Source organism: Patiria miniata, unplaced genomic scaffold (assembly GCF_015706575.1).
Source record: "Patiria miniata isolate m_02_andy unplaced genomic scaffold, ASM1570657v1 HiC_scaffold_27, whole genome shotgun sequence".
Classification (NCBI taxonomy): Eukaryota; Metazoa; Echinodermata; class Asteroidea; order Valvatida; family Asterinidae; genus Patiria; species Patiria miniata.
Window position 1 is genome coordinate 6,339,583 of NW_024037066.1, and position 17,595 is coordinate 6,357,177.

A 17,595-nucleotide genomic window follows, 5' to 3' on the forward strand; every position below is an offset into this window, starting at 1 on the left:
TTGTTTTAAAGTTCTGTCCACGGATCACAAAAAGGTAAGTGTTCTTTTAGCAAAACAAAAACAAATCACAAATTGTTCATGTTTTGCTGAAAGAATACACACTTTTTTTGTGATCCGTGGACAAAACTTGAAAATGGTGGTTGTGTTCAAAATTCCGTAACTTGAAAAGTACATGAGTGATTTGAATGATTCTTGTACTACAAGAAAGCTTACGAATTGGGCTTTCATATCCTAGATTTTGAAAGTGCTACATGCAGAACTTCCCTAAAACAATAGTCCGGACATGTGGGTGTTTTTATTTTTTTACTCTGATGTTATCGTCTGTGGTAATGTAACATTTTGCATGATTTTGGTGCAACTTGTGGTACACAAGCTGCCAAGTTAGAGTCCCGAGAGACAGACATGATTAAACCGTTTGTGCATTTAATGTTACCGATTGGCAGATTGGTGCAAAATATGATAGAATTGTTCATTTGATGATGAAAGCATGAAAGTTGGCAGTCAGAACATGCCCTCGAGAAACTTTTTTGCTATAGCGCCATTGCGGATTTGTACTTGTTATTCTACCTATATTTTTGCAAAGGACAGATCTGAGATGGCCCTATAGCCAAACATGTTTCTCATGACATGTGTGCCAAATGCCGTGCTTTTATCATCAAATGAACAATCCCATCACCAATCTTCCGTACTATGAATTGAAATAAAGAACACTTTGAGACGCTGACAGAACATACAACTATAATGTGGCGTGCAATGAATTCAACAATTTTTCATTTAAACTAACACATCCATTGTATATGCTCTACCATACAAGTCAAATTGTAATTCATCTCAAATTTATAAAAAAAAACGTCTTGAAGAAGCAGGAAATAAAGAAGAGCGAAATACAGGATACAGAAATTAGTTTGTTCTTGGCCCACATCATTGCATATTGCTTCATGGCGTATTTGTATGATTGCATACCAGAACAAAACACTTGGTAAAGGCACGGTTTGGCTTCAAAGATTCGTTTCAATACAAAAATAGTTGGAGGATTTGGAAAAAAATTTGATCACATTTTAAGTGGGAATCTGGTTAAATATTATACAGGGTGAGTTAAAAAAAAAATACCCAAATGTCGGGACCATTGTTTTAGTGAAAATCTGCATGTAGCACTTTTAAAATATAGGATATGAAAGCCCAATTCATAAGCTTTTTTTTAGTACTTTTCAAGTTACGGAGTTTTAAACACAACCACTGTTTTTAAGTTCTGTCCACAGATCACAAAAAGTTCAGTGTTCTTTCAGCAAAACGAAAACAAATCACATCAGGATGTGTGTGAATTGTTTTCGTTTTGCTGAAAGAACGCACACCTTTTTTGTGATCCGTGGACAGAACTTTAAAATGGTGGTTGTGTTTAAAACTCTGTAACTTGAAAAGTACATGAGTGATTAGAATGATTCTTGTACTAAAAGAAAGCTTATAAATTGGGCTTTCATATCCTATATTTTGAAAGTGCTACATGCAGAACTTCACTAAAACAATGGTCCCGACATTTGGGTTTCATTTTTTTTTTACTCACCCTGTAGATCAGGTGAAAACTGTAAGAGCTAATTTCCAGTACTTCTACATCTTTCTGAATGAATAGATGTCATCTTTTCCAAAGAATTGTCTATATTTACAAACTGGAATTCCACAACGGTTCAGAGATAATAAATTACCTATTCCACATATTAAATGAAGTTACAACTGGTTTCTGCAGTACCGCATTATTTATCAAGGTGTTTGTCACTACCAACATGGGCTGGTCTGTTTGCCTCTTTTTTATAACATCACCCGTTGTTTTCACTTTTTTTCCTCTCCGGATATTATTAAGAAAAGAAACCGGCCAACCGATCCCGTTAGCTCGGTGGTCGAGTGGTAAGACATCTGCACTAGAAAGCAGGAGGTCGTGGGTTCGAGTCCCACCCGAGTGATTTTTCCACCTTTCACTCGGGAGGTAACACACTGAGTATACAGTGTTTGAAAACGTCGGTGAAGGGAAAAACCTAATTTGATCTCCGAATATTGCACCACAATCTTTTTTCTTTTTTGGTGTGACCAAGATCAGGACACAGGCACTTGTACAGGAATGTTTTTCGGGTGGTAAAACTTTTTCGTCCCCTCTGACGTGGGTACTGTCACCCTGTGTGTGTCACCGTGTGTCGATGGTTTTGTCCCCGTGTGGTTGGTCACGGTCGTGTTCCTAGTGCTGGGGATGTGGCTCTCCTTCAGGTAGACCATTTTGGTGTTCATGACCTCACAGTCGATCTGCATCATGGAGATGTGGTCCCTGGGCTTATTCAGCGAGGATTCTAGAAACAAAGAGAGAAAAGAGGTTAACCAAATAATCTACCCAGGAAACTTGAACAGTTTACTCTAAATCACATTTCAATAAAGTAAAGAAAAGCAGAAATCACACCTGAAGCCACCGGGCTTTACTAGCCATAGCGCTATATTAAATTACTGGAGTGCTAACTCCTAATTCCCCGCGGAGATACTTTGAAGCCATCCTGAGCGCAGGCATTTTGATTTCATGTGCGTGTTTGTAGAAGATAACGAAATTAGATGGGATGAATTTCGAATAATGTACTCTAAATGCAACGCGCAAGTATAACGTACGTGAATAACGTAAGCGTGTTTTCTAGGAGTATATGACACACACGTATCAACGTTTGCGTTGCTCGCACAGAGCAAAATGAAACGCTCATTTACTGATTGTGCGTTTCGGTTTTGGGCGTATCGGCTTCGATAACGCACCTGTATAGAATACAAAAAACGCAGATATGCAAATAGCCATACAAAAGCCGTACTAAATTCTGAATTTTCCACAGGTATGTGCACAAACATGGATGCTGCCAGAAGACTTCACTTTGTACAGCAAGTTAGCACTCTAGTAATTCAACATAGCTCTATGGTCCAAGCATATTTTGACAATCCCTTGATCAGAATAAAAAAAATTGACTAAAGTGGGATTCAAGCCTGTAGCCACTGGAACACTGTACTGACGTTGTACCCAAGGGCAGATCCAGGGGGGGGGGGGGGCCAAAGGGGGCCATGGCCCCTCCCAAAATGAAACCAATTTTTTTTTTTTTAATGTGACGTCGCAATAAAGGCAGGCAAGGAGTACACCACCATCTTTTCCTCCAAAAACATTGGTTAAAGTGGTCAGAAATTGCCTCAGATCGTACCACAGAGCATCTAGAATCCAAAAATTTTTCGTGGCCCTTAAGCGGGCCCCGAACCCCACACTGTAATTTTTTTGACCCACTTTTTGGGGGACCAACATTTTTTTTGGCCCCCCAAAAATTGTGTTCTGGATCCGCCCTTGGTTGTACCAAATAAGCCAATCAGACCGATGCTGGAAGCCTTTCATTTGTCCTGAAAAATGAAAATGACCAAAGAAAGATCTGAACTTCCAACCTCTGGAAACCAAACAGCACTCTACCAACTTGGCTACCTAGCTCCTTAACCACTGTTTCATGCTTTAACAACTTCAAAGAGAAGACTTGTCTGCTTAACCCCATGCGTACGGGAAGCGGTCATGGCCGCAGCTGTTAATCCTCATTGGAATGCAGTTGCCAGCTGTGGTAGGCCGTGGCACAGGGCTAGTGGGTAGTTCCACAGCTGCTGCTTTTGTGCAGGCCCGCTACCACACAAAGGCTGTGCAGTCATGCGGGCCACTTGCTCTATGTGTGGAGGAATGTCCCCATTTCACCCCGTCCTTAAGGGGTTAAGACGGATATCCACAGACATCAAAAGCCAGAGAGCATCGGGGATCCACTGATAAACACCTTCAGACAGCAGCAATTAATGTAAAGTGCCTTGCTCAGGAACACCAAAGTCTTTTACATCCTGTGCCTTCCACATATATAGAGAGTGCACCTACCGTTGACTCCAACTGAAGGCATGACCAGGGACATTCTGGGCCTCTTGGTGTTGTTATGAGCTGTGGCCGGCAGCAATGTGTGATCCTGGAAGAAAAAGAAGACCACACCATCATCATTAAGCATGTTAGGGATGCATGTACTCATTTTTACTGTTTTTATTATTTACAATAGTTTTTTTTAACTTGTTTTTTGTTTGTATTTGAAAGTAGGACTTATTTTGTGATCTTATTCTTAAATTAAACTTCTTAATCTGCACTTTTGTCTATCGTCGTTTTCATATACACATTTATATTGTTTATGTTAAACCCGTTCATGTTTCTTTTATTTAATGATTATTATTTAACGGTTATAGTTTTATATGATCTTATTTCCTATTTGTTTTGATAATTTTATACACTTTTAATCCTTTAAATTGTTAGTCTTGTTTTATTAATTTTAAATTATATGCTCAGGGCCCCGTGGAAGACCACATTATTTTGTGAACGGGCTACCCTGGTAAAAGATCAGAAATAAATAAATAAATAAATAAATAAATTAAGGAATAAAAAGATTTTGTTTGGAGTACAGAATTGTTTACGACCACTACGAATGGCTGGTTTTTACTGCTTCACCCTGATTGCCTCATTGGAAGAGTTGCCATCCTTTTTGTATACACTGGCAAATGGTTTTCATTTTTTTGGACATTAGTGTCTACCTTGAAATATTCATGCAAAGAACACAATTTCACTGTAAAACTTCCAAACACATTTTAGTTTTTTTGTGGTACCACACTTGAGTGATGAAGATGAACTGAAGGCCTCTCTTCCAGGTGAATGCATATTAGCACACCTGATTGCAAATTGGTTCCATTCATTGCAAATCTTACCCTCCTGAAGGACACGACATAGAAGGTGTCGTCCCGCCTCTCCAGCGAATCCAAGAGATTGTCGTAAGTGCGCTGGAAGAGACTGTCGTAGACTTGCAGACCTGTCTCGTCCGGGTCGACAAATATCGGCTGGGGATCCCTCCTACGGAAGGGGTTACGCTTTGCCGGTTTCTTCTTAGGCGTTTTCTGTCGGGGGAGGAAAAAACAAACCAAATAAAGTGGATCTCTTAGAAATGAGAATTTTTTTTCCATTAAGTTAATTTCCATAAGCATTAGAAAAAATGCAATCTGTGGTTTGAAATATTGAATTACACACTCTGATATCTGTGGCTGTTGGTGAAAAAGTCAACAGTTTCTGTTGAGTTTTTGAGTCAGGTTTTCAAGTATTCCTATTTTTCCCTGGGTTCTTGTTTTTACCTTGCTCCTACTTTTCTTCTGTTTTTCTTCAAATTCCTACTTTTCCCTGCAGTTTCCTATCTTGTTTTTGCTTTAATTGAGGATGGAGCACAAGTGTTGTTAGTACAGAACATGCCAAAATATGATGCTGTGGACATGGGTTAGTATCAACCAAAACTACTCCTGAAAGCCTGCAAAAATCCTACTTTTATCCTGATTTTGTCCTCCAAAGTCCTACATTTGTCCCCCTTTTTTTAATGAAAATATTGATCCTACTTTTCTGCCACTTTTTTCAACTGGGTCTGTTTCAATACCTTGCTTCTTCTCAATCTCACTACAGTTTCAAGCGTTGTTTAATCTTGCTACTGAATTTTCTTACCCTCTTCTTTTCTTTGATCTTCTGTTCTTGGTTGTGTTTCCTCTGCTCGTCCTGGTGTTTTTGCGCCCAGCCCATCAGAACGTCGGCAAGTCTGAAATAAAAGTAGTAGACATACATCTCAGATATTCCCTCCATGAATTTCTCCATGTTTTTTTTTTGTCTGACCCACCTGGTTTTAGTTCCCTGAAGTAAGGGAAACAAAACAGTGAGAATTGAAGTCTGATATTCTTTGGAAAAAAAGTTTCTATTTTCTTTGCGCAATGAGAGAATGTGTGTGACAAAATATCCAATCTTTCAAGTCCATCGGCTTAGAAAATGCTGAGGATTTTTTTGGAAGCTGGGACATTGGACATGGCAGCATGTGGTCTAATCGTGGGTAAATACTTTCAGGGAACTGAGGACCAATGTGCATGTCTGCAAATCATCTTTGCGTTTCTTCTTAGCAAGAAGTTGAACTACCATTTGACAACCCACTGACAACATGATAAGCTGAGTTTCAAATGGATGATTTGTAGGCATGCCAGGCTGGGGACATGGCAGAAGAAGGGACCTGACTATGCATTCCCACCTGTGCGATTCGGTCATGTTGAGCTGGGGGCAAGACGGCTGCTCCTCCTTAGACAGCATGTAGTCGGCCATGTCTCGGATGACCATCAGCTCCTTGCGGCTCAGCGGATTCCTGGGGGCGCCGTTCCCGTCGGTCGCGTTGTGCATGGCGGCTTCAATCCGGCCATAGTCAGTGTGCTGCTGCAGGTCGCTATCTTGCAATTGGCTGAGTGTCTGGGGGTTTTCCGTGTAGCCTAACAGTGCTCTTCCCCCGTGGTGAGTGGTTGCATAATCACCTCCTTCTGAGCTAAAAATGCTGTTTAGAGCAAAACACAATTCCTCAGACTTTATACAAGATTAAGGCTTTTCAGTGTTTTTTTTAGTCAGTAATACTTGATACTACACATCTACAGTCCCTTACATGGTTAGTTAGTTGTTTTTTTGGGGGGAGGCATTTTCAAGGCTTGGTAAGGGGCCATGAAAAGTAGATGGTTGACTGCATTAAAAACTTGTTCAAGTTGCATAACCCGTGCTCTTCATAATATGGAATATTTTTTTCTCCTGATGAATTTTCAATTGATATGTTTTGTTTTAACGAAAAAAAAAGAAGTTATTTTATTCAGATTGTGGGCGTCTGCAACCCTCTTAAAGGAGGGCGTTCATTTTGAGCACAAATGAACCAGCCCTTCGAGAGCCGAAATATTGCATGGCAGCTAATAATTTGAATTTTGTGAAAAATATTCTTAAGACTTAATGTCAGGGAGTTTATTTTTCCAGGTGAAACTCAAAAATAGCATGGAGAACGAATGTTTAATTTTCTAATACATGTAATGTGTCTTTCCACGGCAAAAACTATAAAGACTTCTATAGCGAAGTGTTCCCCCTGAATATCTCAACAATTCTCAGTTTAAGAAAGCAAATTCTGTTGACTTTTAAGAGCTTAGCTCTCACCTGAATGGGGCAAGATTGAAGCCCAGTAGCAGCAAGACGGCTAAAAGACAAGTGGCGGTCTTGTTTGATGATGGCAGTAATGATTGCAACTTCCTCAGTCGATTGTTCTAGAAAACAAAAACCCAGAGAACTCAACATTTACTTTTTTCATCAAGCCATTCTTACTTTACTAATTAAAACTGGAACGAGTAACAAACACAGAGTTGTAATAACTGAGTCAAGTCAATCACAATCACAATCACAAGTCAAATCACAAGTCATATCACAAGTCAAATCACAAGTCAAATCACAATTCAAATCACAAGTCAAATCACAAGTCAAATCACAAGTCAAATCACAAGTCAAATAACAAGTCAAAGCACAAGTCAAATCACAAGTCCATCACAAGTCAATCTCAAGTCCATCACAAGTCCATCACAAGTCAAAGCACAAGTCAATCACAATTCAATCACAAGTCAATCACAAGTCAAAGCACAAGTCAATCACAAGTCAAATCACAAGTCCATCACAAGTCAAATCACAAGTCAATCACAATCACAAGTCCATCACAAGTCCATCACAAGTCAATCACAAGACCATCACAAGTCAATCACAAGGCCATCACAAGTAAAATCAGAAGTCAGGTCATGAGTAACAGGAGATAAACAATGAAATAGGAGTGCTTTTTTTATAGTTCATTTGAATAGCTTGTAACTTTGAGATTTGAGGATGTGGTGAGACTTGCGGTGCCTTGTTACTTAGCCGACTCCGTTTCAGTTCTGGTGAGTGTGGTTAGACAAGATTGGACTAGACAGTCAGACAAACAAACAGACTCATTCATTACCTCAATGGTTAATTCCTCTACCCTCTTCCTGAGTAAGCAATTCTCCTCATGGAGTCTGGTGTTCTCTTGATCAATAGATTCCATCTTACCTTCAAGACCTTGTAAGTACTAGAATGGAAAAAAAAACCCACAAACTTTGTCACCAACTGTTACCACAATTACCAATATTTGCAATCAAATAAAGTGTTTCTTACAAAGGGCACGTATCCACCATATTGGTGCTCAAGGCGCTACATCATTATTACCCTGCTCATTGGGCCAATGAAACATTCCAAAGACAATCTCAGTTCCCTAGGGAGTATACAGCTCGATGCTGCCATTTCGGCGCTAAGCAGCTAAATCAACCACAATAAAAAAAATTCTTGTCTGATATTACCTCTTTTTTCTTCTTTCGAGATAAACAAGCTGATTCTCTGTTCTTGATCATTCGTTGCTGCCTCTTCCATGCTCGGACCTGCCAAATATATCAAACAATATCAATTACATTTGTTTTATTTACAACTGAAAATTAACTTTCACACAATACATGAAGAACATCTTTGCCGCCTGTCTGTAATGGGCAGGCAATGTCTTTCTCAAAGTCAGGACATCAGACCAAAGATGTGTTCTACTTCGGGAAAATTTGGCGAAATTCAAAGATCTTTTTTGAATTTACAGCAGAAAGTTATTGGCAAACGTCTGCATTGTTGCCATTATATGATAGAAAACACCAGGTCGGAAATGTCTCTTACGTCAATGTTGGGCGGTACTTGCTGGTGGTCGTCCGGTTTGGCCGCGACAGGAATGCTGGCCACTGTGTGGTTGTGGGCCACTTTGGCCTGTTTGGCCGGAGGCGGCTGACACTTGATCACGCCCTGGGCGGTCAACCGGGCTACATCCGCCTGGGTAAGCACGATGGGCTGACCGACTGAAATGAGAGTAAACAATACACAGCATAAGCAATAAACAGACAAAAAATAAAAACATAGGTTGTGATAAAGAATCAAACATCTGTTTATGCCTTTTCTGGTACCTTGCCTGCTTACGGCCTTTGACATGTTTAACTAGGATTTTCAATATCTGTGTGTTCTCATTTTGAGCACTGCAAGTATTTCTATTAATTATTTTTAGGTTATGAAACCAAGGTTGCCCATGATAAGGTACTTCCACATCATGAGAAAAAACCTGTGGATAGATGATGGAAACATGTTCAATTTTAGAGGCAGGGGAAAAACTAGGCAAACATTATGAGGAAAGAGAAGGACTTTGGGAGGGCACCAACAAGAGTAGGGGGAATGTGGCCTACTGGTTAGGGTTTGTGACTCGTGGTCAGAGGGTCAGGGGTTCAAATCCAACTCCTGGCCATGTGTGTGTGTCCTTGGGCAAGCCACTTCACCCCCACTTGCCTGTCTCCACTCAGGAGTATAAATGGTACCAGCATTAGCTGGGGAGTAACCTGCGATGGACTGGCATCCCATCCCAGGGGACAGAAATCAGGAATGAGACTGTCAATTTAAAAAAGGTCTAAAAATTGGATGAAAGGTCTGAAAGATGCATTTCTTTCTATTCTGATAACGTCTTTCTCTCAGATTCAAAAAGTCTGATTTCAGACACAAGTCTGAAAAATCTCATGCCTGAAAGAAATATCCTTGGTCGTTTCATGCCTAAGAAACCGGAGATAAACGCCGGCCTGATGGGCCATATGGGCTTGTGAAAGACTTGACTTGACTTTACCAACAAGAGCTGAATAACAAATCCACATTTGAGCAATCAATCAATCAAAAGAAATTTATAAAGCGCCAAAATCAAAAAGGTTGCTCTGAGCCCCATTTTGCTGAATTGCATGACCTCTGACCCTAGACTTCCCCCCTAGTCTTACCAGCTAGTGGCTTGGTTGTGGATCCCTGCTGCTGCTGGGATGCAACCTTGGGGGCAACCTTGGGTGCGATGCGGGGTACCGCCTTGACGCTCCCATTGCTCAGTGGGAAATGCTGGATGTCGGCGTTATCTCTGGGTGGGGTCAGGGGCGGGGACTCCAGTTTGACTTGGAGGAGGGGGTTGTGAAAATTCTAAAGAGCAAAACAAGTGAGGGACATAAGAACATTTTAATTACAATCACTATTATTATTACCATCATTTGTTTACAGACCTGAATTCATGACATCACATTCAGCGCAAGCCTGCACACTAAATGTATACATGCACACACATTTTTATGCTTACTGCGCTGCTTCTCAATTTTACATAACAATTATAAGAAGCATTGATTATGATGTCTTGAAACTTTAGTCTATTCAGGAATTCATATTGTGTTATTTTTCCACATACATGTAAATATACAATGTAATTTTGGAATCTGTGCATTCAAACATAGGCCAATATGGCAAATACAACAAATTAAAATTTGTAATACTGGCTATGTTTGCAAAAATGTGGTAATCATTCATATGACAATCATTTGGAATACTCATGATTTTAATCACATTTCCTTTTGGCGTGACAATTTTTCATCAAGGGTGATTTCCATTCTATTCTCTTGAATGCATGTTTTTCGCTTATTTCAGAATTGCCATCTGCTTTCAACAAAGATGCAGAAATGCTACGAGTTTCCAAACAGGATGTAAAACGAAAAACAGGTTGACTGAAGACAGATCATCGGAGAGAAGCGAATTTTCACCATTGTACGTACCGTGACTGGAGGAAAGGAATCCCCAGAGGCGTCGGACGAAGAAGATGACGGGGGTGGAGACAAAGGCTCCGACTTGATGATAATACCTGGTAAACAATCAAAGCATGGAAATGATTCATCACAAAGAAAGTTGGAAATATGTTACAGAGTACGGTTCCATTTCCAAGTCTTATTTATTCTTAATGTCTGAGAAATTTCAACTAGAAAATATTTACCTAAATCGCCCATACAAATCCTTCGGTAACAAAAATGCGGACCAGACCTTGGAACGATCACTATTGGAGATGACCCCACATGACGTCACACTTCTACAGCGTATTCACACTTAATATAATACTACCATGTCATCACGTCAATTTTTATTTCGAGGTTTGCTCTGTTTTGTTGTCACCTTTACTCTTGTGTACCACAACTGTTATTAAATTGCGGTAAATGTGTCATAGAAATTCACAATAATTATATCAGATTTAGGTCAAGTATGTGCTTCCTGTACTGCATGGGTTCTACCTTGTGCAGACCTTGATTGTTATAAAGCCTACCTTCAATGGTGCATGGGTTATGTTCGTCTTCCTTCATCCAGGTAAAATCGGACAAACAAGACTCGTCCAGCATGCCATGGCCAGTATTATCGTTGCTAATCGGGTTTGTCTATACAATGTTTGAAAACCATGAAAAATGACCAGATTTACAAATTAGACGCAAGAAAAGTTTTCATTGAGTGTGGCCTATGCAAACATAAAAATATGTTAGCCATAACAAAACTTTCCAGAAACTACATAATTACATACATATTATAAACATATACAACATAACAATTTGTCATCAAGCTTGGCACAATGCCAAGCATAAAATTAAGTGTTTTTGGTTTTACCATTCAAGCAATATAATATTGATGGTCAATATGCTAGCTACAACTTACGTATAATTTGCAGCGTCAATAAAATTTATTGCACTCTGTAAAGTGCTTTGAATTAAAACGTCACTCAAAAACATCACTCATGACATTTTGTCAGCCACTTTGAATCAGGATTGTTCATCCATTATTACTCAGATTTATTTATTGGTTAGAATTTTCTGCAATCAAAAATTTTCAATTTCAATATGGACATGATAACGGACATTTTTGGCTCTTAAACTATTGACCAATCTAGGCATGATCAATTCTATCATGGAAGCTCCCTTCAATGGCAAAAAGCATTGTGCTAGCTATTGTTTAGATAATCCATCACGGGGCAGTTGCTTTGTACTATAGCATTCACAATGGTTTCTGCATTGAAGGGGGCCTCATGAGTATCATGAGTATGTTTGATCATGTGCCTGGTTTTGTCTTAGCCTAACACCGCCCTCCAAAATTTATTTTACCAGTGTCATTCAAATAGTGAATTTGCAAATGGACATTTGATAGTGTACTGCATGTACATGCACAGGACATTTACCGTAAGATTATTTTTCAAGCAAAGTAGGCCTACTCTAAATGCATTTTGCATACGTGGAAGCTAAAAATTTGTTTATCCAAACAATTTTGTGTATAATTTCACACCCTGTCATTCATAATATTTGCTTCCACCAAAATTACCCAAAAAAAAAAAGAATGGAAAAAAAAAACGGAAAAGAGGAAAACAACCCTTCCAATTTGTGCGTACCTCGAATGATGTGAAATCCCGCATGAGGTCATCAGCATCCGAAAAGCCATTACCCAGCCCGTTGTCATGGAAATGTGAGAAGTCATCCGCTGAATAAAAAAAAAACACACAATGACATATTTGTAAGTTTACATCTGAACTCAATAAAAACATATGACGAGGCATAAAGGAGAATCAGAAGAACAACAAAACAACATAATGAAATTTAAGAAATTTTTGTTTGTGGACTGACTATCAGGGATCATATATAGAATATTAAGTTAAGATAATTGAAAATGATTTGATTAGTCACTAAAATGTAAAGAATATTTTTTTTTGGGGGGGGGGGGGAGAGGATGGACAATAACAAAAACTGCATAGGCACATTACAATTTGCCTTTAGTGATCACATTTTTGGACGGCTGGAGTGTTTTACTGTAGGTATTTTTCATAAGTGTCAAGGGTTTTAACCTGCTAAAAGGATAGGAACAACGAACCACCGTCGACAAAAAATAGTGGCATCTGACAATAAAGCGCCGGAATTTTTACAATTAAATAACATCACAGTCATGTGTGAACATGCCTACATGTGTTTATTATATATTTTTTTTCGAATACTCAAACTGGCAAAAAGCTATTTGAATATTCAGTAGACTCAGAACAGACCTATTGAGGATTCACTGACAGCACATATGCTGAATATTTGAATATTCAAATATTCAGTAGACTCAGAACAGACCTATTGAGGATTCACTGACAGCACATATGCTGAATATTCGAATATTCAAATATTCAGTAGACTTTGGACAGACCTATTGAGGATTCACTGACAGCACATATGCTGAATATTTGAATATTCAAATATTCAGTAGACTCAGAACAGACCTATTGAGGATTCACTGACAGCACATATGCTGAATATTCGAATATTCAAATATTCAGTAGACTTGGGACAGACCTATTGAGGATTCACTGACAGCACATATGCTGAATATTCAAATATTCAAATATTCAGTAGACTTGGGACAGACCTACTGAGGATTCACTGACAGCACATATGTATGCTGGACAACTGTTCCAAATCAAGCACAAAAATGGAGCAATCAACAGCTTTTTATCGGATTGAGCCATGCGTAAATTTCAGCCTTGAACGCAAACGGGCGAACACAAAAGGCCTGGACTGGACTATAAATAAAAAAGACAATGAGCTACGTGTGGCCATCTTAATAATAATAATAATTCAACCATGATGTCACACACAATATTAAATTGTACACGAGTCGAGCTGAAATGACGCGCACGCAATGCATGAACACAAAAAAAACCACCCAAAAACGCATGAATGTGCAAATTTAACACTTGACTGCTTGGGTCATGCTATTTTTAGAAATCCAACAAATGGTCAAACAAAGATCTGGACGTGTCACATGTCGTCAGTGGATATGCATGTTATCAATATTACAACAGTGCATCGCTCAAGCAAGGGTTGGCAGACCAAATTATCATATTAATAGATTAATGATATAGTGCAGAGAATATCAAGAATCAATAAATAAAAAAAAACGTGAAATCAGCTTTCCAATATACCAAATGGTCCGCAGCTGTTCTTTCAATAAACTGACAAGAAATTGAAATAAAATATATACACGTGCTCAAAAATATTCTTCTAAAAAAATAAAAAATGAAAAACATGAAATTAAAAACTCCTGATTAGACCACAAAAAAAATAAGTCGGTCTCTAGTCAGTGCACGCGTCGATTTTAATCATGCGCGTCGATCTTTTTTTTTCCAAAATGTTCCGCGGTAGCTCCAACAGCGCCCTCTATTGCCGCACCTCCTCAATTTTTTTTTACCAAAGAGCACCAAGGAATGGGAAATTGCACCAAGGCAAATGATCGAAAGCACCAAGGCAAATTATGGAGGACACCAATGTACATGAGGACACCAAAAAAGCAAAATAGTACCCACCTTGTCTGTACAATCCAAGCTTGAAGGAAAAAAAAAAAAAGCAAAAAAAAAAAAAAAGTCACCTGCCCTGGCCGCGTCAATTCCGGAACTTTGGTCTGACCAGAGACCGAATATATATTTTTTTTGGCCTTAACAATATAAAATGTATAGGCCTAAAGGAACAAAAAATTAAGAGATTTTATATTACATTTTTTAATAATTCTGCTTCTGGTTGGGGGGGGGGGGGGGGAGAGAGCAAAATGAGGGGGGAAAAACTGAAAATCATCAATTACTTGTACCTTTTACCCTTGACTACCATGACTACATGCAGGCACCTCCAAATGATCGTTCACGCACAAAAAAATTGCCCCCCAAAATAGTTCCCCACCTACCTACCCTATTTTCAAATGCCATGTTATTGGAAGCAGAACTATTGTTTTTTTGGCCCAACTCAACTGTATCATCTCACAACAAAATCTCTCTTGGAAAGCCTTGACTGAAATGCCGTGCCAATTTTGTTTTTGTTTTCCTCCAGGAGGCCTTCTTTCTTAGTGTGCTCACTGCTCAGTGGATCACAATACTTTGATTAAGGTCCATTGTGCTGCCGAGCGTGCCGAGCCAGCCTTGAATTACACAGGAAAATTATAATTTCTCTGGAAATTATAATTTCTGAGGAAAATTATAATATTTTTGCTGTTGCAGTACATCAATGGGTCAAATAATGCTGAAAATTGTTCTTTATATCAAAACTGTGGCAAGGAGTTCGTACAACCTGTGCATGTCATTAGATTCAATCGCTTTCTTGTAGTATTAACTACCAGATACATACGTACACGTAGCATGATCTTGGAATAATGACTTGAACGCAATTTACTTCTTGGCATGTTTGGGAGAAAATTTAGATTAATTGTTAGAGTGACGATCTGAAATAAATGTTCAATTTTGTCTTCAAAATTATGCAAGCACAGATGCCATTAGTTGGGGATTGTAAAAAAATATACATTTATGTATAAAGGTTAACAAAGCTACAATTTTAGGCAATTTATAAATTGCTATTTTTGAGGAGAGTATAAAGGTTATTCGGTCAAATCCTTTTATTTCTGTTTCAAATTATAATCATCAATTAGGTACAGATGTCAGATGTCATTGTTGATCCTGAAAGAGGAGTGCACACACACATGTACATGTACACATTCAGTAAGGCAAAATAAGCAATAACAATTAACATGGCACTACTAAGCATGCTACCATTCACCACACGCAATGACGGTATTTTCACAGTTTCAATTTCCTCTTAAATTGTCTAGTTCCTGAGTCCAATTTTATGATACTTAGGGTGACAGCAATCACAATGTGAATTGCTTTTAATTTAGCAAGATGCATATATAATTAGGTAATATACAACATTTACTGTTGCTGTAATTTTCAGAAATGGACAGATTTGGGGGTTTATAGCATTTTATAGCAAATATTGTTCCACTGTGTTCATTGGTGCCGGGGGGGGGGGGGGGGGGGGGGGGGTTACCCAAAAGATGGAAAAAAAACACCACACTGTTCTTGTTGTCTGGTTCCCTGACCTGATGCTTCAGATGAAACGGAACAATTTACGGACATCAGCGAATTGTCAGGCCAGGGGACCAGACTAGCAAGCTTGCACCCATTTACAGATACATGTGTATGTAACCGATTGCAAACAAAATGTGGACTAACTAAATTCGGTCAATGAGGAGCAATATTTGAAGAAAAAAAAAATCCACTTTTTTGTAACAATGGTTGGCCAACCATTCATGTACATGTACATGTAGTTCAAAATTGATACAAAATTCCACTTTTCTTAAAAATTACAACATTACAGGCGCAACAATTTCACAGGATGCTTGAGGTTATTGTTTACTTTTAAGTTACCTTTACTTTTATGTTTTGTTGATAAATATCAAAGTACATGTTCATGTAATCAATCAGTAATTAAAAGTTTTACTTCAATACTCCAAAGCATGAAGCACATTCACACCATTTTTTTTTAGAAAATCAATTATCCAGTTCCATTCAAAGAACACCACAATGTCCATCCTAAAACAATAAGGCCAAGTAAAAAAAGAACATGTTTAGCATCGTGCATTTTTGAAAAAAAAGGGAGGAGGAGACCCCTTTTCAGGAAATGACATACCAGCTTCATACAGGCTACATGTAGATGCAACAGACAAAGAGGCCAAAATTATGTCACTCTTTAAAATTGATAATTTTTTTGATTTAAAAAAAAAGGAGGCGGCCTCCCAAAAGGAAGTGGGCTGGATGCTAAACATGTTTCTTTTTTATTTGGCCTAACATAATAGTCATATAGAATTGTACATAACTGATACCCATACATCTTTGTAATAATTTTTATTATACATATATTATATTTTGTTCTTCAGTTGTTTCAATTTTTTATGTTGCTTTTTAATGGCTTTTCCCATATTTTAATTTATAATGCCACCATCTGTTTTCTTTTGTTTTGTTTGTTTGGGGTAACATAATTAACAATGTACATGTATCTCATGTTATTTATTGCCTTTGACAAAGATTGTGCTGGGATCAAAATGCTACATGTAGGCCCTCTAACTTTTTAAATTTATTAACACTGATATAATATTTTTTTTAAATCGTTTCATTTCAATATTTTCATTGGTTTATTCGTCAAACTTTTTTGGGGCCAAAATGCCCATTGTACTTGTACTAGTTTAGCTATAATTATAAAACAAGAATTTATTAAATAGTTAAATTAAGAAGTTAACAAACATGTCAAAACACATGTCTTAAGGGTAAGATACACTTTAACTAATATTACAATTTACGTGTAGGCCCTACCTGGTTAACTTTTAAAAGAGCCGAACATAGCAAAGAAATGGGCCTGAATACATCAATAAACTAAAAAAAATCCATCCAACAATTGAACAACATGTCCAAGAACTGAACAACTCAATGCTGAAGAAAAATGTATAATTTATGATAAGAAATTGAATACAACAACAATCACCATCATGGGTCATTTCCCATGAAATTTGATTCCAAACTTCTTCGTTGGGGTATCATCAGATCAGACAGAGTGAATTCGACATCAAACAAGACGAAGCGGAACCGAGCGGAACAAACATGACAAACAACCCGGCCAGTTGTGCAGCGTGAGCATGGTGAGCCAATGCGGCAACCTGCTTCAAAACCGGAACCCCAAAACCGTTCAATTTGAAGTGTTTCACACTCACCCCAATCTTCCGATGACAGGAGATTGTCCGCCAAAAACCTGGTGTCAGGTGTACTGATGAAATCCATAGCCATTTTCCGACCAGAAAACTGTGAAAAATGAAGTGGAAAAATCGCAGTTACACCCACTTCTCCGAGGAACGTACACTGTTTGCGTGGATTTACTATATTGAAATTAGTCTGTGCACCGTGTATAATACGTTATGAACAATACGTACGTGTACGTGTACTTGAAAATCTCATTATGAGG

The 17,595-nt window shown here is 38.4% G+C and overlaps 1 protein-coding gene across 1 annotated transcript; it reads right to left on the minus strand.

The window, feature by feature from the left end:
* Positions 1 to 1,545: 1,545 nt before the first annotated feature.
* On the minus strand, positions 1,546 to 17,537 carry LOC119734401 (cyclic AMP-dependent transcription factor ATF-6 beta-like). Its single transcript, XM_038207898.1, has 14 exons — positions 17,348 to 17,537; positions 12,180 to 12,268; positions 11,076 to 11,184; positions 10,537 to 10,622; positions 9,727 to 9,916; positions 8,600 to 8,775; positions 8,245 to 8,322; positions 7,869 to 7,976; positions 7,046 to 7,152; positions 6,117 to 6,410; positions 5,549 to 5,639; positions 4,774 to 4,959; positions 3,908 to 3,992; positions 1,546 to 2,333 (listed from the first exon to the last, which is right to left on the minus strand). The coding sequence occupies exons 1-14, from the start codon at positions 17,418 to 17,420 to the stop codon at positions 2,086 to 2,088; spliced, it is 1,920 nt and encodes a 639-aa protein (XP_038063826.1). The 5' UTR covers positions 17,421 to 17,537; the 3' UTR covers positions 1,546 to 2,085.
* Positions 17,538 to 17,595: the final 58 nt, after the last annotated feature.

Excerpts from the sequence above, each read along its gene's own strand:
- LOC119734401 (XM_038207898.1), bottom strand. The coding sequence starts at position 17,420 with ATGGCTATGGATTTCATCAGTACACCTGACACCAGGTTTTTGGCGGAC. Across the intron at positions 12,269-17,347 it reads CCTGTCATCGGAAGATTGGG|CGGATGACTTCTCACATTTC; the intron begins GTGAGTGTGAAA and ends TTTTTTATTCAG. Across the intron at positions 6,411-7,045 it reads TTCAATCTTGCCCCATTCAG|CATTTTTAGCTCAGAAGGAG; the intron begins GTGAGAGCTAAG and ends TGCTCTAAACAG.